Genomic DNA, 22,564 nt, shown 5'->3' on the forward strand with positions numbered 1-22,564 from the left:
TTTCGATGCGGTGCTGGTCACTGAGACAGAGCTCAGTGTTCAGGATGTTTATTAGGATGTTTCCCTGAGATTAACACCTGTGTAAGGCATAGGAAGGAAGCCAGAGTGGACCGAGGGAGGTCCCATGGGAGGAACCCACAGCATGTTTGGCCCCTCGAGGGAGTCCTGGGGCTGAAATAGCCAATCCGCAGAGATGGCCAGACTTTCACTCTCCTGTCTCAATAGCCATTTGGATGTGGACGTCCCTACCTGGGTGTGGCCTTGGGCGAAGAGGCTCTCACAGCGAAGGCTGTCCCTGACCCGGTTGATGGCTGAGAGCTACCTGCTTACAGCACTCCCTGTGGCTCACACAGAAAGTCCGTCCTCATCCTCGCAGCGGGATCGGAATGACACACTTTTGTTTCCCTCATGGGATAGAGGAGCAGTGGGGAGGTAGTAGTTCCTGAGAGTGCCAAGAGGAAGTGCCTCGCCAGCTGAGGCCTGTGCTGGAGGAAGAGTTGCTGTGAGTGCAGTGTGAGGGGGGTCTTACCCACATCCATGCTTGGGGGAGCTGGGAGTTTCAGGACTGGATCTTCATGGGTCTTCATTCCATTCCATCGACGCTCAGAGACAGAACAGGTAGCCCTTCTGTGCCAGGCGCTGTGCCATGTGCTGGGGGTGAGTCCTGGCTCGATGGCCTCCGCTGTCTCCCTACTGACCGCAACCCACTGTCTACACTTCTTGCAGACTGATCTTTCCAAAAGGTAAATCACATATTCGACTCCTCTCCTTAAAGCGCACTTAGAAATCCCAGCTAGGAGCCGGGGCCTGCCAGGCCCTCTGTGCTCTGCCCTGCCCGCCTCTCTCGCCTTATTTCCTGGATCTCCTCGGTCACCCAGCCCCAGCCATGCTAAGTCGGTCTGCCTTGGCAATCGCTGGGGCCACTTTCCCTCCAGATGTTCAGAGATGCTTCCTCCCAGTCTGTAAAGCGTCGGCTCAATGTCGCCTCCTCCAGGAAGCCTTCTCGGATTACCCACTCGATGCATTCTTTTTTTTTTTTTTTTTTTCATATTTATTCAGCGAATATTTACGGAGCGTTTACTAGGTCCCAAGCACTTTTCTAGGCAGTGGGAAAACACGGTGAGTTGAGAGTCCAGGCCTTGCCCTGTTGCAGCTTACATTCTGGGGGAAAAGACCATCAATAAACAAAACTAAAAAGTACTGTGATTTCCGAGAGTGTAAAGTGCGATGAGAAAAACGAGAGCAAAGTAAGAGGGGCGGAGAGCGTCCGGCCCGGGGTCCCTAACGTGCACGCCCGGGGCCGCGGACCGGGCGCCGGAGGCCGTCGGGGAGGCGCCGAGGGTCACCCGGGCCCGCCCTCGGGGGAGGGAGGGGGTCGGGCCGGGCCGGGTCCGCCGCCAGCCGCCCGCCCCGCAGCCCCGCGGCCCCGCGGCCCGGAGGCGCGCTCGCTCCCGGGAAGGGCGCACCCGCGCGGCTCGGCCAGGTGCGCGCCCCCGGAGGCCCCGCCGCGCCGCGCTCTGGGGCGGTCCCGGCCGTGGCCCCGCCCCCGCCCCGCCCCCGCCCCCGCCCCGGAGCCGTCCATAAAGGCGCGGGCCGGGCCGGGCGCGGGGCGCGGGGCTCGGAGCGCGGCGGGCGGCGGGCGGGAGGGTAGCGCGCCTGCCGCTGGGTCGCGGGCGCGGTGCGGTGCGGGCGCGGTGCGGGCGGGGAGCTGCAGCCATGCTGTTCTGGCACACGCAGCCCGAGCACTACAACCAGCACAGCTCCGGCAGCTACCTGCGGTGAGGAGGGCTGCGGTGAGGAGGGCTGCGGTGAGGCTGCGCCGGCCGGGCGGGCGGGCGGGCGGGGCGCCGTCGGGGCTCCCGGGCCGGGCGGAGGCCGCAGGACCCCGGCCCCAGCGCCCCCGCCCCCCCCCGCCCCGGCTCCTGGCGAGCGGCTCTCGGGGCCCGGGAGCGACGTCGCGCAGGGTCCCGCCCCGGGATGGACGGACGGACGGACGGAGAGCGCGCACCTGCTGGCCGCAGCCTCGGCGTCCGTCCGTCCGTCCGTCCGCCTGCGTGGGCGGGGGCGGGTGGCGGGGGGGTCTGGCCCGCGGCCCCGACCCCGCGCCCTTGGGCGGCCTTGGGCGAGGGGAGAGCGGGGGCGGGGCGGGCGGGGCGCGGAGAGGACGCGCGGCCCCCACCCGGCCCTCCGGGGGTCTGGCGTGGACCCTGGGGCGCGCACGTTGACTCCCTTGATGGACTCTTTCTTCCTCTGCAGGGACTTGACTAGTGCTCTTCAAAGGGAAAAGTAAGTCCTGCTTGTTTTTCAAAGTTCATTCCCGTCCCCCCGAGGAAGCGGGAGCCCCGTTAGCTTCGGCTGCTGGAGGAGTTTCTCCCCGTCCCGCAGCCGGCCGGGCGCTAACGGGCGGTCCTGTCGTTCACCGAACCCGCCCGAACCAGCTCTAGCCTGTCTGTACTTCCATCCTAGTCACAGTTGATGAAATGTGCCTGATTTAACCCAAAGGGCATTTGTATGGGCTCAGAGAAAGTGAATCGTGGGGCGGAGGGGCCCGCTGGCCCTGATAACCCTGAAGCTGAGCCGGCCCGAGCCCCCCCCCCCCCCCCCCAGGTTCCCACTCGGATTTAGCAGCGCGTTATCTGGAAATCCCGGCTTCTGATCGCTGCGTGTCCACTGATCCTCTGAAGACATCACCATGCCTGAAGCAAAGAAATGATTGGGTTTAACCGGTGTGGCTTCTGTTTTTTATTCCTGGGCCTGAGTAGTAGGAGGTGTTGCAAGGAAGTCTCACGGTAGCCCTCCCTGCAGACCATGGAAATGTCACCAGAGGGACGTTGCTCTGGGAGATGTCAGAAGTCCACCGGGCAGATGTTAGTCTCTGCAGAAAATTTACCCACTTACCTGTGTGAAATGCTACAGTGGAGCCCATTTCTTTCTTTCTTTCTTTATTTATTTTTGGAGTCCATTTAGATTGTACTGTGTGAGGGGTTATGGTTGGGGTTTTGCCTAAATTTTAGCTTGTGGCTGTTAAATATGTTGCCCTATCTTAAAAATGAGTTTGAAGGTGACCTTGAGTGGAATGTGAGGGTTTTTAAAACTTCCTGGATACTTAAAATGTCATCCCATTAGGGGATAATTTTCTCCTTGTATGGGAGGTGCTCCTGCTTCTGAAATGGAAATTGGTCTATGGAATTCCTCAGGTACAGTTTTTTAGGATTTTGGTATTGTTTTGGGATGTGGGGAGGAAATTGAGGTGAAAGGTGCCATAAAGCCAGATTGGTTTCTGGGGTCATTTAGGGACCATGGATAAGGAAGCATTTAGTCCACGCTATTTAAAAAAAAAAACAAACATTTTTTTTTTCTTTTCTTTTTCACATCTTGAAAGCTGGGGGTTTCACCCTTTTAGAAGCTGACCTCAGTGAAGGCCAAAGTGGAGGGTCAGTGAATATGCTACTGGCTCCCCCAACTCCAGAGTGAGAGTCTTCTCCTTTTCCTTGGTTTTTATATTTTCTTTTCCATCATCTCCTTATGCTACAGAACCTCTGCAAGCTGTCTGACCTTACCAGGGTAGTAACCTATACTCCTTTCTTCCCCCTTTCTGTTTGATGTTCTTGTGACTTTTATTCTTGGCAAATAAGGATGCCAGGCTTGACACAAGTTACTGCTGAGTGATGGTTTTTACCACCCCTGCTTTTTCTCTCTCTTTCTTTCATTCTTATTTTAATTTAAAGGCAGCCCATGGATTATTAACTTAACACAGTCTGGGCAAACATGGAATTATGCAATCCCCAGGTGAGCAGACCTGCCTGCTTCTCCTGTGTTCCTAGATAACCATTTGGGCTGGGAGTGTGGGTTGGTGTGGTGAAAGGAAGGTGAGGTGTGGGGCGGGGGGAGGGACCAAGAGAGCACTGTGCCTCTTGTCTTTGGGCTGGGGACAGTGGCCAGGGAGGCCCCCACACAGGAGAGTTTCCAGGTGTGCTCCATACCACCAGACTTTAACGTCTAAGAATTGTTTGGGATTACTGGGGTGTGTTCCTGGTTTGTGTTTTAGACTACTCGTTTATTGTGTTGTATGAGGAACAGATTGTACCAGTGACTGCTGTTTATACACTGAAGTGGGGTCGGTGGATCTGACTCATAACCTGGGATCTTCAGGGAGGAAATTATCAAGATAAGGGCACTAGCATTTTTGGGGCACCTGCCTCTACGCTGCTTAGGATTCAGAGTTCTTAAATGAACCTCTCCTGCTCACAGGTGCTTTATGTTCTCAAGAATTTCTTTTTCCCTTGTAAGGGCATTTTTAAAGTACATCTAGAGGGATCTCTGGGTGGCGCAGTGGCTTGGCGCCTGCCTTTGGCCCAGGGCGCGATCCTGGATATCTGGGATCGAATCCCACGTCGGGCTCCCGGTGCATGGAGCCTGCTTCTCCCTCTGCCTCTCTCTCTCTCTCTCTCTCTCTGTGACTATCCTAAATAAATAAAAATTTAAAAAAAATTTAAAAAAAAAAAAAAAAAAAAAAAAAAAAAAAAAAAAAAAAAAAAAAAAAAAAGTACATCTAGAGACCAGTCCTAGGCTGATATGAGGCTGATTGTTTTTGGAGGTGGAAGCGAGTTTTGTTCAGAGGTGGAGGAAACGAATCCCTGAGCATCTTGATTATTTTGCATTTGGATAAGAAAACGGAATTAAAACCGAAGTCTTAAAAAAAAAAACAAAAAACACCAAAGTTTTCTTCTCTCCTCCTTTTGCATTTAGGAGATCTTAGTATGATCCTTAAAATAAGGATTATGGGCCATCTGGCCCTTTTGGATGATTGGGGTGGTCTCGGCCTGGATGAGTGAAATGTAGTTTCATTTGCATAGTTTACGGAGCCTGAGGACAGGGTTGAATTGGTTTGAGAATCCACCAAGGAATAGAAAGAAGGGTTTACTTAAAAAATGAAAAAGTTTTGGTCAGGTTCTTCTGCTGAGAGCAAGACCCCATAATGAGCAGTCTCTTGGGGCTGGAAACCAGGTGACATTTAAAGTTCACTCCCCTGCTGCCAGTCCCCTTGTCACAGAGAAGATTTCTCTTCTCTGTAATTTGTAGATATTAGATAACTTTGCATTTTTACCTCCTTTGATTTACTCTCTGGAGGGCCGTTGAGTGAAAGATAGAATCGTGGAGGATTGGTTGACTCCGTTTGAAATCAGCATCTGGGCGTATGGGGGTGACCGGGAGGTGAGGTCGCGTGCTATGCGGCGTTGCCCTGGAGGCCCCCGCGAGTCAGGGTCCCTGTCCCCGTCTTGGCTCTGTCTCTGCCTGCGGGCTCCCCGGGGCTCTGCTCCTGACCGCCCCCCCCTGTGTTGCAGTGATGTGCTCGCCCTGCCCATCTTCAAGCAAGAGGAGCCCCAGCTGTCCCCCGAGAACGAGGCCCGCCTGCCGCCGCTGCAGTACGTGTTGTGTGCCGCCACGTCCCCGGCCGTGAAGCTGCACGAGGAGACTCTGACCTATCTCAACCAAGGTAGTGGCCGGAGCGCGGGGGCCGCAGCGGGGCCGCCTTACCTGGTCACCGTGGGGTTGGCGGGGACCCAGACTGTTCTGTCCACTTCCTTGCCCTGTGCCCTCCCCGAGCCTCCGCATCTTCATCTGGAAAGCGGGTTACCCACACCGGCCGTGGGTAGCGGAGGTCGGAGGTCGTGTTTCTGGTGCAGGCCCCCCACGGGGCGGAGGCTCGGTGCTTGGCCGTGGTTAGAGTGACTAGTGACCGTGACCGTGACCATGACCGGCGGCCTTTCCTGGACGGAGATGGGGCTCCTCATGTATACTAGGTCTGCTGTCCCCATCCCCACGCAGCACCGGGGCTGGGCTCCACATGCGCCTGACAGGAGCCCCGGATGGGGGTGGCGCTGGCGCTGGCGACAGGCCCGCCCACCCTGTCCTGAGCCCTGAGCGGTGGCACAGGGTGGGGCGGAGGGCCTTGCACTTTGCATCTCCACGCTAGCACTCCCTCACACCGACTTGGAGCTGCCTTTCCTTTCTGTGCCTGGCTGTTGGTGTTTCCCTGCGTAAACTGAGAAGTGTAATTTTGTGACATTTAAAAGAATGCAGCTGTTTAAAGTGCCTGGTATGATAATGGCTGTTGGGTTGCTGATTCCCTTTATCAGGACACGTGGATCAGTGTCCTAACTGATGGCGTTTTCGTGGTTTCTGTATGATCATGTGTAAGTGTTTATTGCACTTCCTTCCTGGGTCACCTCGTAGACACCCTGGCATCAAGGGGATTAATTGACCCTGTGTTTTTAAACGGGCAGAGCAGAGCGGCAGGGGGAGCACGGTGGTTTCTGTAGGGCTGCACTGAATTGCGGGGGAGCTGCAACGTGGTGGCAGTTCGCCTTACGTGGGCTGCCTCCTTTCTGTAGAACCCGAGAGGCCTTAATTTGGAGAGCCCACGGAGGGTGGAAATCCAGCCTGATCATCAGGCCGTCCTCTGCCGGCTTGCCAGCTTCTGGGCTGGGGCACCGGCTCAGAGTTAGCAGTGGCCCTACGTCCACCTGCGGATGGAAGCCGCCCCGTACCCCCTGGTTGACATGGCCCAGTGGAAGGGCATGATGCTCTCCGAGGGGAGCTCTTGTGGCTCAGCTGGGTGCCGGGCCGAAGCCAGGGTTAGGGGGCGCCCGACTCAGGCCCTGACAGCGGGTGATGTGGCCCGTGGGAGGAATACCTCCGTGCCTCTGCGCTAGTCTGTGGCGTGGCTCTGGCCGTTTTTCTTTCTCTTTCAGACAATATCAAGTGCTTCCAACCCCTGTAGCTCTGCTTTCCTCCCTGGGCCTCTGCTTCTTTGCCTAAAGGTAGCCTGAAGAAACGGGCTGACGTGCACAGAGCACGGATCCCCAAGGCTGGTCTTGTTCCCGCCTCGTCCGTCCTGCCCCGTCCTGCGGTGCTGAGGAGTGAATGATGTGTGGGGCCCCGGGGTGCCCCTGCCCTCCCGCCTGCCTCGCCTCCTCCTCCCCTCCACCACTGCCCCCTGCAGTCAGCCAGCTTTGCACCACGTTTGGCAATCGGCATACTAGGCTTTTTCGTGTCTCCTTTGATCAGTATAGAAAAGTTAAAACAGAGGGGAAAAGAGTTGCCTTGTGGTCGTTACCATCCTGTCAGTTTGGTGTATTTACTTTAGCTATTTTTTGAATTGCATTTTCCTGGTTATTAAAATAGCACATGCTCATTATAGAAAATTCGGATGATTTAGACACGTATGAGGAAGAAAGTGAAAAGGAAAATCTCTTCTGATTTCACCTGAAGACCACTGCTAACCCGATTTCCACATATATTTGTGTATGTGTCTTTTAAAATTGTGATCCCGTTCATTTATTAGAAATATGAGCTTTTCGTATTTCATCGAGAAGCTTTGAGAACTTAAATTTTTGTAATGGTTACATAGTATCACATGTTAATAGGGCTATGGCTTTAACCAGTTTCATGGGATGGACACCTAGCTTTGAATTGTTGTCTTTGTGTGAGATGTTTAAAAAACATAATAAATTACCTTTGAAGTAGGATTATTGGATGGAGAGTTACAATAAGGCTTCCTATGCATTTTTGCCAAATTGCCTTCTCAGCAGAATGCCCCAGCTTATACTCTAGCCAGCAGGGCACATTTTACTGTTTATTTTCTGATAGTGGACATTGTGGCTCTTCATCTGAGTAGTGAAACTTAGAACTTAAAGCAGCACTTTTGTCATTGTGGTTATGATAAGCTAGCATGTATGTAGCCATGCGGTTGTATATTGTAAAATAGGTTTCTTGATCTTTTAAATTTCTCCATCAGTTATGTTCATGTTCTTCACACATTTTTCTATTGGGATGCTTATATCTTATTGATTATAAGAGCACACCATATGTGAAGACTGTCAATCTTTAAGTTGCTATCTGTTGCAAACATTTTTCCATGTTGGTTGCTGGCCATTTACCTATATTTATTGTGTGATACCTGTATTTATGCTGTGGGATCTATGTCTTTGTGTGTGTGTGTGTGTGTGTGTGTGTGTGTGTGTGAGAGAGAGAGAGAATATATTTGAAATGTTTATTGTAAACTCGGTCTTTTGAAATAGTTTTTCTTCGATTCTAAGAATGCCTGCTCACCCTGAAATCACATAGAGATCACTAAATTTCATTTCATGGTTTCTAAATTTCAACCTTGCAATGCATTTGGAATATTTTTTGGGAACTAAATAATTAAGTATCTAGTGATATTTTGAATTATTTTATATATATATATATATATATATATATATATATATATATATATATATATATTTTAGCTTTACCAGTGAGATTTATACTGTCACATTGCATTTGGAATTTTTGATGTTTTAAAGGTCTAACTTTATGTATTTTTCTAAGTAGTTAACTTACTGGTTATTGCCTAGCTGATCTTTCTCTCACTGGATTAAAATGTGGCTTTGAAACATTTAAGCTGTATTCTAGAGCATTAGTCCAGAAATACAGGTATTTGTCCTGTTGCCCTGATATTCATTGGTTCTTGCTCCAGTTCACATTGAGCTACTCATTGTGGCTTGGAAATGGTTTCCCTATTTGAGTGTAGAAGTTCTTTTCATCATTTTTCTTAGCTATTCTCTATCATATATTATTACAGATGGATTTTATTATCATTAAATCTCTTTTGTATATCTTTCCTTTTACATTGATGAGATTATATACTTCATGAAATTGTTTCTTGGTTTTATTAAATACTATTCTTGTAGTAACGTTTTCTGTCATTATTAGAGCCTCTTTACTGTTATTTAAAATGTCTGCATATTATCTCACTATTTTTGTTATTTAGGAGAGTATAATGGCATAAATGCTGGAAGAAAATACGCAATGTAATTATTTTAATGTCTGTCTCCCGTAATAGAGTGGAAACTCTATGAGGGCAGAGCCATGTCTGTTTTTCTTTAAACATTGTATCCCCAGCATTAAGCGTAGTGCCTTGACACTGAAGTAGGTGTTCTATAGATATTCAGAAAATTGAACAGTAGGCATGACTTATTTTTTCATTTTATTTTTTTCCTCCCTTTTTGTTGCTGTTATTAATAATGCTGAACTGAATATCTTTTTCAGCATCTCTTATTTATTATTTTTTAAAAAAGATTTTATTTATATATTCATGAGAGACACAGAGAGAGGCAGAGGGAGAAGCAGGCTCCCCGCAGGGAGCTTGATTTGGGACTTGATCCCAGGACTCCGGGATCACGCCCTGAGCCGAAGGCAGATGCTCAGCCACTGAGCCACCCAGGTGTCCAACATGTCTTATTTAAAGTAGCCTCTACTTCTCTGTCATATGACAAATGGTCATTGATTCAGTTAAAAACAATAGTTTTGACACATCCATTAAAACCTTTTTGATTAATTGAAGAGTTAGCTAATAGTATTTGATGTTTATTACATTTCTATGATGTCTGTTGTACTATTTCTATGAGGCCACGCCATATCTTTTTCCTTGTAATGGTGTGTTTTTAAAGTTCTCTGAAAACATGGGGTGGGGGTGGGGGATGCTGTGTCTGAAAGACATTTAAACCATTGGAAATTCATTTCTCAGAGCAGTGTCAAGCCAGTGTGTTACATATGGGTGTCTTATCACCAATGGCTAATTTTATATATGGTGAATATTATTTGTAAAACAAAGTATGTCCTCTTCCTCTGACATGGAGTCCTAAGGAATAGGTGGACAGCTATTACATGGAGGTCTGCAAAGTCCAGATCAACGTTTTTGTCAGTGGCCGGATCTTTCTTGAAGGCTGGAGCCAGAAGGAAGGGGTGTAGTGGGGGAGGAGGATTCAGGGAAAAGAGAGGAAAGAAAACCCCAGGCAATCAGTGTGGGGAATTTTGGCTTGGAGCTTAAGGAACAGCTTTAGCTTTGCAAGAATGGCTTGTTACAGAGGTACCTTTTAGTATTTCCTTCCAAAGAACTTGGATCTTAAATATAGTAATGGATTCTTACAGGAATCTTACTTTTTCATTTATTCATGGAATGAAACTTCCTGTCCTTTGGAAGGAGAGGGTGGTTTAGTGAGAAGAAAGAAAAGCCACCAACAAAGGCAAGAATGAAGTGTGTGTGTGTGTGTGTGTGTGTGTAGGGGTGGGATGGGGCTGCAGTTAAGCACACTGCCTGTCCGAAGAACCCTGAGTGGTTTAGGATGACTAAGGTTTGGGGAATACAAAGGAAAGTGTGAATGCTATGGCTGGAGTGGTAGACCAGATTGCCAAGTTCTCCAGCTGCCTTAAGGAGGCTGAACTGTTGGGCAGCCACCTGGGCAAGTCCTTAAACTTACCTTCCATTCCTCATTTGTAAGATAGAGGAAATAACATTTCTGTAAAGTAAATGCTACCATGTGGATAAAATAAGTTAATGCCTGTAGAGCACTGAAAATGGTTCTGGCACATAGAAAGCACTCACATATTGGCCATTATTAATAATAAAGGGTATTCTTGTTTACCTTCATGTTATTATTATTTTTTGCCCTACTCTTACCCCAATTCTATTTTGGAGGTTAACGAGGTTTATCAAATTGGGACTTTCAGGTTTTTTTTTTTTTTTTTTTTTACTGTTTTGATCCTTTTCCTAATTCAAAGATTAATACAAGGTTGGTGCTAGAACTATAAACTGCATCTCTTAGAACTACAAGGTGTCCAAGCTGTGGACAGATTAAAGCCAAGAAGGCCTGCTGGACATTTCTATTCTTCATTTACTGTACAACCAGATAATAGACATAACCTGGAGGAGACATTTCCTACACAGGCTGTTAAAATGCTATCTTTAACTTTGATTACAAAAGTCACCCGACCCCTCCCTAAATGAGGTGGGCTGTTTTATTGAGGATTACTTTGCTTGAATCCTGAGCGAAGTAAAACTTTGCGCAAGGACCTCTGCCTTTAGTGAGATCCTTTGTTCGGCACTGTAGAATTTACGAATACTTTCTGCTACCCCTTTGAATACTTTTCTCAAAAGGTATTCCCATTTTACAGATAGGCTGAGAGAGGCGAAATCCACTTTCCTGTGTCATGCAATTAGGCAAGCCTGGGGAGTGGTTGAGTGGTGTGATGTAATAATGAGGAGGCAGTATTCTCGGCTGGCTGGGCGTTTCTGGGAGCGGTGCCTGCCACCTGTTACTCCCAGTGCAGCTCTGAGGATAGTCAGGGAGACCACTGAAGGAATGGAGGGGTAGACAATGCCTCCTTGAACAGAAAACCATAATCCGGGACCCCTGGGTGGCGCAGCGGTTTAGCGCCTGCCTTTGGCCCAGGGCGCGATCCTGGAGACCCAGGATCGAATCCCACATCGGGCTCCTGGTGCATGGAGCCTGCTTCTCCCTCTGCCTGTGTCTCTGCCTCTCTCTCTCTCTCTCTCTCTCTCTCTCTCTGTGTGACTATCATAAATAAATAAAAATAAAAAAAAAAACAAAACCATAATCCGTTGCCCTCCTCCCCACCCCCCCTGCTCTCCACCCACGGTGACCTGAGGGAATGGCCAGAGAGATAAGAACTGAGGGTGGGGAAGTCCTGTCTTCCTGCTCCTAGACCAGAACAGAATGACAGCTGCCTTTTTACCAGCTTCTACTCTAGGGAAGTCACTTAAACTCCAGAAGCCTCAGATTCGGGATGGTTTCATTGGTGTGTTGCCTTGAGAATTAAGTGAGTCCCAAGTGTCTGGCAACTACTTTTACAGATTTTTCTTACTCCTACATTAACCTACATCTGTCTAATTATATAGACATACATGCATACATACTTAATAGAAATGTGTGCCTCCCCCCCCTTTTTTTAGGGTGCGCATGCCCATATGAGTGACTCGGTGCGGGTGGGGGGTGGGGAAGGGGCAGAGGAAGAGGGAGAAGCCGACTCCCTGCTGAGCAGGGACCCCCCCCCCCCCAATTCAGGGCTCCATCCCAGGACCCTGGGATCATGACCTGATCCTAAGGCAGCCACTTAACCAACTGAGCCACCCAGGCACCTGGGAGAGAGAATATTAAGCAGGCTCCAAGCTCAGCCCAGAGCCTTGCATCAGCCTCTATCTCATGACCCTGAGATCGTGATCTGAGCTGAAATCAGAAGTCAGGTGCTTAATCAACTGAGCCACCCAGGTGCTCCCTGCCCCTTTCTTTTCAAGAGAAATGGGATCGTATTCTTATTTTCAGCCATTTGCTCTCTTTTCCCCTCAAACAAAAATATTCAGTCTTTCCATGTGGGTACATTACAAAAATAAAAAAAACAAAAGTTGATCCTTACTTGTTACATTATGATCCATTGTGTGGATGTCCCATAATTTGTTCTGTTGAGGAACATCAGGCTTGTTTCCTCCTTTCTTCTCTTTGTCTTTTTCTTTTTTTCCTTATCAGAATTATACCCAGCACTGCAGTGAGCTTGCATGTGCACATACCTTAGGCTTAAGCAAGAGTGAGAATATCTGCGGGATAAATACTGAGAAATACAATTGCCAGTAGAACATTTTGATAGGTATTACCATGTTGCCCTGTGATGAAGGTGTACTTATTTGTAATTCTACAAAAAATAAGTATCAAATAATTTATTTCCTCCTGCCTTTTCTTCTCTTTCTTCTCTCTACTACACCTGAAATATAAAGTCCTTGAAGCAGAGACTTTGTTCTCTGCTATTCCCAGCTCAGTGCCTGGCATACATGACTTCTTTGTTTTTTTAATTTTTAATTTTTTAAGATTTTATTTATTTATTCATGAGAGACACAGAGAGAGAGGCAGAGACACAGGCAGAGGGAGAAACAGGCTCCATGCAGGGAGCCTGACCTGGGACTAGATCCTGAGTCCCCAGGATCACACCCTGGGCTGAGGCGCTGCTAAACCGCTGAGCCACCTGGGCTGCCCACATGACTTATTTGAATGAATGAATGATGTCTGTTTTTCTATACCTTTGCCAAAACCTTTTAACCTTAAGAACCTTAAAGTAGTGGGGAAAGTATAAGGTATTCTCATAATTTTTATTGCACTGATGATATTGAATATATGTATGCATATATTTTTAAAAGATTTTATTTTTAAGTAATCTCTGTACCCAATATGGGGCTCAGACTGACAACCCCAAGATCAAGAGTTGCTTGCTCCACCAACTGAGCCAGCCAGGCGCCCCTGAATATATATAATTTTTATGTTATTTGGTTATTAATATTCTGTTTGCTTTTCATGTGATATACCTTTCTTTTCTTTACTTTTCTTTTTTTCTTTTTCTTTTTCTTTTTCTTTTTCTTTTTCTTTTTCTTTTCTTTCTTCATGAGAGACACAGAGAGGCAGAGACATAGGCAGAGGGAGAAGCAGGCTCCCTATGGGGAGCCCAATGTGGGACTCAATCCCAGGATCACGCCCTGAAGCCAAAGGTAGATGCTCAACCACTGAGCCACCCAGGTGCCCATACCCACTTTTCGAGTGGGATTTTTATCCTTATTTAGTTGTATAGGCTCTTTTCATATTTGGGATAATGTGTTAGAAATATTTTTCCAAGGACGCCTTGGTGGTTCAGTAAGAAGCAGCCAGCTCTTGATTTCAGCTCAGGTCATGATCTCAGGGTTCTAGGATCCAGCCCCTTGTAGGGCTTTGCACTCAGCAGAGAGTCTGCTTGAGGTTCTCTCTCTTCCTCTGCCTTTGCCCCTCCCCCTGTGTGCACACATGGCCTCTCAAATAAATCTTTTTTTAAAAGATTTTATTTAATCATTAGAGAGAGAGAGTGTGTGTGTGTGTGTGTGCATGAGAAGGGGAGGGGAGGGAGAAGCAGACTTTCTGCTGAGTGGGGATCCTGACTTATGGGGCTCGATTCCAGGATCTGTGATCATGATTTGAGCCAAAGGCAGATGCTTAAACAAATGGACTGAGCCACCCAGGCACCCCCTAGATAAATAAATCTTAAACTATTTTTCCCTGTTTTCATTTATTTCATTCCTTTTTCATTTGTTTGCTTGTTCTTTTTCTCTTACACAGTATAGGTTTTCATAAATATTTATGGGATCAGACTTTTGGATTTTGCCTTGATTCTTTTTGTGTGTCACTTCAGGTCCCATATAGGAGAGGCCTTCTCTACTTCAGGATTTTAATTTATACACCTGTTTCTAAAAAATATTTTTTCCCAAGTCTTTGGCACTTTGGCATTCATTTTGGTGTGTAAGAAATGAAGGAGGAATCCACCTCTATTACTTTTAGGGCAGAGATCATAATTGTCCCACAGTAACTGATTGAATATGGAACATTCATATAGGAGAACACTATGCAGCCAGAAAAAGCATGGGGCAGATCCTTGTGTTTATCCATGAAAGATATCCAGCATGTGTTAAATTTAAAAAAGTCTCCCCTTCTTGGCAACACCAGTTTGGATGACACTATTAATTATCCTTTCTTAGAAACTGGGTGACAGATAAAAAGCCAGGAATCTTTGATTTAGATACACCCAGGTTCGGATTCTGGCTCTCTCTACTCTATATCCCAGCTTACTGAACCTGTTGTCAGCCAGTGTTTTCTGTGGAAGACTAACACCCACTTCGGGTGTGGTTTTGAGAATTAAATGAAATATTTATTGCTGTTTTTTATTTGTTTTTGCTGTGCAGGGATACTTTATTTTGGGTGCATAAAATTTAGAAATGTTTTCTCAGCAAAGAATTTTATAAACTTTGTTGCAAAGGTTAAAAAGAGAAAGACAAAATAAGGAAGAAATGTTTTCTCAGATGTCAGTTCCCCATGATTAATCTATGAATTAATAAACTAATAAAATACTAATAAGTTAGCTGGGGGTGTGGATGTTGGTTTTTGTTGTTGCTTTGTTTTTAAAACCAACGAACATTTAGAAATGAACATGAGGTTAGTTGTACAGATTGTATATCTCAGCTCACAGCATATAGAAATGGTTTTTAATGCTTCAGAGGTCTCCTAGTTATATAAAACTTGAGTGGACCAATTAATTAAGTTAACATATAACACACAATCTAATTCCAGAGCATCCAACTTACTGGGATTGGTATATTAATAAGAATATACTTAGGAAACAAAAAAAGAATATACTTAGGGGCACCTGGGTGGCTCAGTCGGTTAAGCGTCTGCGTTGGGCTCTGGTCATGATCCCAGGGTCCTGGTTTGGAGCCCCATATTGGGCTCTCTGCTCATCAGGGAGTCTACTTCTCCCTCTGTGCACGCCCCCCCCCCCCACTCTTTTCCCTCTCTCTTTTCTCTCTGTCTCTCTCTCAAATAAATGAATAAAATCTTAAGGAGAGAATTATGTTAATACCATCTATATTCTGGAAGCACTGTTTTAGAAATGAGAACAATGCAGCATCAGTTCAGTAACACTTTACATGAAATAGGCCTCAGTCAGAATGAATTTAAAGAGAGAAGACACCTCAGATGTCCCGCTGTGCTTGCAGATGTTTAGAAGATGGCTCCTGTGAATCTGCATCTGATCTGCCCCTGTGTCCCTCCCTCACAGCCAACCCCTCCAGCTCCCAAGGGGGTCTGATGATGCAGGGACTGTGCAGATCTATTTAAAATGTAGGTTTTCTTGTTTTTCAGGCATTGTGAGGCCACCAGATAAGCAGACAATTACCATTGAAAGATAGCGTGTTGGTCACTGTTCTCAAGAGGAAGAGGGCACACCCCACCAGGGGCGGCTATGTGGGGAAGCACCGGAGCCGGTCAGGAGGCAGAGAGATTGAGGGGAAAACCTGGACAGGAGCCTTATGGTGTCCAGGGGAAGGAATGGGCGAGGGCTGAGCAAACAGGCTCAGGATTGGTCCTGGGGCCTAGGGGCCCGACCCTACTCTGGTACGTGGCCCTGGAGTGGTTCATGCAGGGGAATAGTGGCCTGAGAGCAGAAGCCCTGGGAGGAAGTGGTTGGGGGCACGATCTCTAGATTGGTTGGTTTGCTTATGAATGGCACACACAAAGGCTAGTCATTGATAATCTAGCGTTGGAGGGCAGCCTCTGGGGTCGTTGAGGCCCCAGATGCTAAAGCATCAGAAACAAAGTTAATTTATAGTAATTTAATACATGAGCTTGGGTGCTGCTCTGGGCTGCAAGTGGACAAAGGAGGTACTTGGAAAAAGCTACTTTTCCACCCTGAATTCAGCCACTTATCTTCCATGACTGAGCTTCCTCTCAGTCTGCACAACTACCAGCACACTGAGCAGTTTCCTCACAGGACCTGATCCACTGTAGATTTCTCCAGGTTTTTGACCATCATCCCGCAGGAGCCAAAGTTTGGATGATGTGCCCCTCTTTTTTTTTTTTTTTTTTAAGATTTATTTATTTATTTGAGACAGAACAAGTGCATGACGATGGGGGGTAGGGGTAGGGGAAGGAGATGGGCAGAGGGGAGGGTGAGAGAGAATCCCTAGCAGGGACGCCTGGTGGCTCAGTAGTTGAGTGTCTGCCTTCAGCTCAGGGCGTGATCCTGGGGTCCTGGGATTGAGTCCCCGCGTTGTGTTCCCACTGTAATGCCATTCATCTGCTCACCTACTTGACAGATTCTTTAACTTGGGCAGAACATCTTTTGGCTAGCTTGTTTTCCTGCATCGTACCTTGGCTTTTTACTGCAAAAGCAATTAAAGCTGCGCATACCAAAATTTCCAGGAGATACCCAGATAGGCTTGATCCTTGTGCCTATAATTAAGGCAGCCTCATCAGGGCGTTGCACGGCTGCCACATGGTCAGCAGCCAGGGACATTTATGTGGTGATGAGCAAGTTCTCCCTGGCCCCAAGAACACTGTACCCTGCCCCTGGCCAGTAGCTTGTGGGCTACCCCTAAACCAAACAAGTGCCTGATGAACAGGACAGATCATCAGTGAGGCTGAGGGACAAGGTACCAGATTTAATAAATTTTGCTCTGGCCACTGCAAAAGTGGGAAAGGTTATCATTTGCATGGTACCATTGTAGGAAGATAATCATATTTAAATGCCAGGCATATCACTGGGTCTCAGTAAATGTTAATTCCCTCTGGTACCAAGTTTGGCTGTTTCCCCTTGGCTGTTTGGAGGGGAGGGAGCAGGAAGGTAGGTCAGGGGACGATTGGGTGGCTACCAGTGGTTGAGTGTCTGCCTTTGGCTCAGGTTGGGGTCCTGGGATTGAGTGCCACATCGGGAGCCCCACAGGGATCCTGCTTTTCCCTCTGCCTGTGTCTCTGTTCCTCTCTCTGCGTCTCTCATGAATAAATAAATAAATTTTTTTTTTTAAAGGAAGGGTAGGTCAGGGTAGAAAGACGCACTTTATGTTTTGTAAAGTGGCTCCTGAATCAGGTTTCAGTTTCAGAGGCCACACAACTATGTATGGTTAGAATTTCGACTTAGAAGAATGTATATAGAGTCTCTGCTCTGAATGAGGGAGGTGTTTTGCATTTGTTTTGTTTTAAAGGAGCCACTCTGATTGTTCCAATCCCTTCATTTCACCAGAGAAGGAAGGAAGCCAAGTAAAGATGGAATGTTTCTGGGCCATCCTCCTGCTAAGGGCAGGGCCAGGTATGAGCCCGGAACTCTCAGCTCCCAGGCCCTGAGCTTGACAGCTTGAATCTATAGAGCTCACCAGGAGATGGAAAAATGCTTCTCGGTGTTAATTAGAAACTGGTGTTCCCACCTCATTTTTCTTAGGACTCTATGTCCCTCCGACAGGTCCCTATGGGATACTCTTCTTGCTGAGCTCTCTAGCAAAGAGGCACATTGCTTAGGTGGGTTGGTGTTATTTTGGTTGGAGGCCAGAGATGGCCAGCAGGCCTTTCTTTCTACCTTCTACTTTGCCAATCACCTTGTCTTATACAGGAATGTCCTTTGGGTGCCTTGAGGGATATCTTATCCAACCGCCTCTTACTGATGGGGAAACTGAAGTCTGGAGGTAGGAATCAACTTGTCAGCATGTGTAGTGTGTTCTTGACATTCTCTGGGAGTTCAAGCTTGTCTTCTCCCAGGAGTTGATGGTCCACGGTTATTTGGTCCTTGGACCATTAGCATCAGAGTCTCTTGGAATTTGTGGTTCCTGCTGTGATAGAGCTGGGTAGGGCAGGAATGTCTTTTCACTAAGTACCCCCAGTGATTGATGCTTAGGCGTGCAAAGGTTTGTTAGCCACTGTGTTGAGGGCATTGGTGTTCTCTACCTCCTCCTTTCCAGAAACAGAGGACTGGACCTTGGAAGGCAAATGTGAACCCTGCCCCACTCTTCGCTCTTTGTAGCTTGAAGACCTCACCTATGCCCAGCTGAGGGCTCTGTGCTTAAGCAAACTTGGGAGGTTCTTGATCTTTCTCTGCCACTCTAGCTGGTGTTCATGGCACAGAAGCTTCCATGTGGGTGGTCAGAGGATCCTGTGAATCTTGAATGGGAAGGATGACACATACCCTGGGAATTCACAGAGGTGGGCAAAAGTAGACTTCTAAAGGAGTAGGGCTGGATAGGCCTAGGATCTCATCTCTGCCTTGCTACTGAAAACGTGGTCCATGAACCAGCATCATCTGGAATCTTGCTAGAAATGAAGAATCTTGGGTCTGCTGCAGGACAAAATTAGAACCTGTATCTCAATGAGTTAACAAGTGATTTACGAACATATTAAAGTTTGAAAAGTGCTGATCTAGACTATACCCTTCCCACCCTATTCCCCCCCGTATTATAGGTGACTAAACTGAGGCCCAGAGAGGCTGTGTGACTTGTACCATGTCACAGAGCCGTACTTCAATCTGGTCTCTGTTTTTACACAGTTTTATTGGGATGCAATTCACATACCATATAATCCACCCATTTAAAGTACACAATCCATGTTTTTTTTTAAGATGTTCAACTAAACATATTACACCACTACCACCACTAATTTCAGAACACTTTGTTCCTCTTAAAAGAAGTTCTACACCTATTAACAAGCAGGGAGCGAATGAAGCAGTCTTCATTGAATGAAGACTGCCCTGCACCACAACCCTAGGCAACCCCCAGCCTTGGGCAACCACTCTCTGCTTTCTCTAAAAAGTTGCCTGTTCAGGATATTTCATGTAAGTGGCATTGTACAAATGGTGGTCTTTTGTGACTGACTTCCTTCACTTAGCATAATATTTTGTTTTTTAAAGATTTTATATATTTAAGTCCTCTCTACACCCACTGTGGGGCCCAAACTCACGACCCGGAGATCAAGAGTCACAGGCTTCACTGACTGAGCCAGCCAGGTGCCCCTAGCATAATCTTATCTTTTTTTTTTTTTTTTTTAAGATTTTATTTATTTACTCATGAGAGACACAGAGAGAGAGAGGGACAGGGACATAGGCAGAGGGAGAAGCAGGCCCCTTGTGGGGAATCTGATGGGAGACTCGATCCCAGGATCCGGGATCACATCCTGAGCCAAAGACAGATGCTCAACCAGTGAGCCAGCCAGGTGCCCCTCACGTAATGTTTTCAAGGGCCAACTGTGTTGTAGCATGAATCAGAACTTCATTCTTTTTTATTGCTGAATAATACTCCATTGTTTGGGCCTCATTTTATTTATCCATTCTTTAGTTAGTCGGCCATTTGGGTTGTTTCTGCCTCTTGTCGTATTATGAATATGCTGCTATGAATATTTGTGTACAAGTTTTTGTGTGGACCTGTATTTTCATTTCTCTTGTGAATATATTTAGTAGTAGAATTTCTGGGTCATATGGGGACTCCTTTTAATTTGTTTTTTTTCCTTTTAATTTTTTGAGGAACTGCCAGACTGTTTGCCAGAGCAGTTGCACCTATTGCATTGCTAGCAGGAGGATTCCAGTTTCTTCCCATCCAGCGTTTGTTATTGTCCGTCTTTTTGATGGTATAAGGATAGGAGGGTGGAGGCCTCTTCTTCTGGTGGCCGCTGTTGGCTGTCTCCTGGCATCACACAGAGCAGGGAATCTCAAGGCATGGCTGCAGCAGGGCCATAGGAGCAAACTGAAGCCATAGGCTTGAACACCATGAGAATTATCCTACTGTCTTCTCTGTTACTCTCTGGGAACCTGCCTTATGCTATCTCTGCCTGTCCCAGCTTCCATAGGCAGAGGGAAGGTGGTAAGACCACCAAGAGCTCCTGAGAGCATAGATCCTCAGCCCAGCTCCTAGAGGGGCTGGTGCTCTCATTCCCTGCCTCTGGTTTAGCATTCCCAGGGAGGAAACAATTGGCCTGTCCAGATCCCATGTCTCCTGGCTGGGATGTGGCCCAAGAGTTGGGCCTTCTGTAAGCATGGCTACTCCCACCCTCTCCCTTTCTCCACCCTCTAAGCAGAGGCTGAGATAGACCAGTTCCTGGAGATTGGCCCTAGATGCCTGCTCTTCTGGAAGGCCTAAGGGTGAGGGGAAAGAAGAGGCTTAGGTTGTCTTGGGGCTGCATGGACAGGAACTACAAAGTCCTTCATCTTATCAAGAGGCTGAGACAGAAAATGGGGCTGCCCAGGGCCAGATGTCAGGGGTTGGGATGTGAATGACCAGGAAGTCTGGCTCCTACTTCCAAAATCTTGGCCAATAAAGGTCACATGAACACCTCAGCCCAGGATGTGGTGCAGGGCAGGGCTCAGAGGGGAGGTACTCCAGTGAGTCACAGTTCTGACCTTATCTTAGAGATTTGGTTTTTCTACTCTTTACTGTCCTTTGTCCTAGTAATTTAAGTAGGAGGGTACATATTTCTCTACATCCATGCCTGAGCTCTACGTTGTCGGCCTTTTAAACCTTTCTAATGTACACATGGAAAGTGGGCTCCTTATTTTTTATTTTATTTTTATTTTTAATTTTTCTAACTAAGCACCAAGCCCAGCATGAAGCTTAACATGGGGCTTGAACTCCTGACCCTGAGATCAAGAGTTCGACGTTTACCAGCTGAGCCACCTAGGCACCCCAAGCTCCTTATTTTAATTTGTATTTACCTAATTTCTAATAAGTGTTATGAGTGTAATTGAACATCTTTTTTTAATGTTTACCTTTACATTTCTTATACGAAAAACTGGCTGTTTATATCCATTGCTCATTTTTCTTTTGCCCTTTTAAAGCGTATTGACCTGTAAGAACCTTGTATTAAGTTGAACCATTATGCAGTTACCATTTAATATACCTTACTGTCAAATTTACTAGTTAAATCAAAATGGGTTTACAATCTGCAGTTACATATTGTTCATTTGAATAGATAATGATTCAGTTTGGCAGTGTGGCTGGGTATAAGCTCAACATACAAAAATTAGTGAATTTCTTATGAACCAACAGTAACCGAATAGGAAAAAGAGATACCATTCTCAGTACTGAGAGCATATCAGACAGTTTAAAAAATTGCTTAGCAAATGTCCCGGGGCTCAGAGGCCCCTGGTTTAGAATCAGCCGGCAGTGCTTATGAGCAAGACCATTCCTGGGTCCCACCTAGGTCTACTGTACACATTTATAAGTGGAACTTGGGCATCCGGAGCATTTTGGGGAGGGAGAAGAGAATAATTTTAGACTTAAAATGTCAAAGGGGATTAAGAAGTACAAAGTATCAAAAGTAGTGCCAAGATTCTTATATACCTTTTATTAACGTCGTACGTGAACATGGTACCATGATTGAAACCAGGTGCTTACATTGGTGATGCTCTTACCTATACTAAGACTTGCATTTTACCAGTGTCTCCATTGCAGTCCCTCTTCTGCTTCAGGATCCAAGCCAGGATCTCACTGGCATTTTTTTTTAAGATTTATTTATTAATTTGAGAGAGCATGGGGGTGAGGAGGGCAGGGGAGAGGGAGAGAAGCAGACTCCCTGCTAAGCACAAGTTCCAACATCACTGGCTCGATCTCATGAGCCTGAGATCACCACCTGAGCCAAATCAAGAGTCACTTAAATGATTGAGCCACCCAGGTGTCCCTCACATGGCATTTTGTTGTCTCCTTAGTCCCCTGCAATTGGCTACAGTCCCTTGGTCTTCTCTTGTCTTGTATGACCTTCAGACTGAAAGAGTGTTCACTGCTTAGTTATTTGGTAGAATGCCCTCAATTTTGGTTTGTCTGATGTTTTTAAATAACGAGATTGATGTTTTTACATTTTTGGCAAGAATGTCACAGAAGTGACATTGTGCCCAGACTAGTGCATCATATTGGACTTACCATGCTGATTTGTTTCATTGCTGGTGGTGGTAACCTTGATGAGTTAGGGGTGTCTGCTAGGTTTCTCTACTGCAACGTTGATATTTTTTCCCTTTGTAGTTAATAAATATCTTGGGGGAGATAATTGGAGACTATGCTGATGTCTTAATTATCCTCAAACTTAATTGTCCTCAACTTCTGCCCGATAGTGTAGCATCCATGATCCAAGTTGATCATTTCTGCACCAGTTTTTACTGTAGCATTTGCTAAATGGTGATTTTCTATTTCCCTCTTTTCAATTACATTGAGTAATTGGAATGCTATTGTAAGAAGGAGCTTTTTCTTCTTTACCACTGATTTACACATTCACTTATTTATTACATCAGTATGGATTTGTGGATATTTAATTTATTTTCGGCATTAAAATTCAACATCGTGGTTCCTCTGTTCTTGCCCAGTTTGTTCTAACTGTGCCTAGAGGGGGCTCCTTGGATTGGGTTCTCTGGTGCT

General features: G+C 46.6%; 1 protein-coding gene across 2 annotated transcripts in view; it reads left to right on the plus strand.

The window, feature by feature from the left end:
- Positions 1-1,625: 1,625 nt before the first annotated feature.
- The window catches only part of TFCP2L1 (transcription factor CP2 like 1), a 55,400-nt gene continuing 34,461 nt past the window's right edge, over positions 1,626-22,564 (plus strand). Inside the window, exons 1-3 of one of the 2 annotated variants that reach the window (XM_038564915.1) lie at positions 1,626-1,778; positions 2,257-2,286; positions 5,346-5,497. In XM_038564915.1, the coding sequence (XP_038420843.1) occupies positions 1,717-1,778; positions 2,257-2,286; positions 5,346-5,497 (244 nt within the window). In that variant the 5' untranslated portion in view covers positions 1,626-1,716. The remainder of the gene's footprint in view (positions 1,779-2,256; positions 2,287-5,345; positions 5,498-22,564) is intronic. The other variant, XM_038564916.1, reaches the window with a different exon arrangement.

This window comes from Canis lupus, chromosome 19 (assembly GCF_011100685.1).
Source record: "Canis lupus familiaris isolate Mischka breed German Shepherd chromosome 19, alternate assembly UU_Cfam_GSD_1.0, whole genome shotgun sequence".
NCBI lineage: Eukaryota > Metazoa > Chordata > Mammalia > Carnivora > Canidae > Canis > Canis lupus.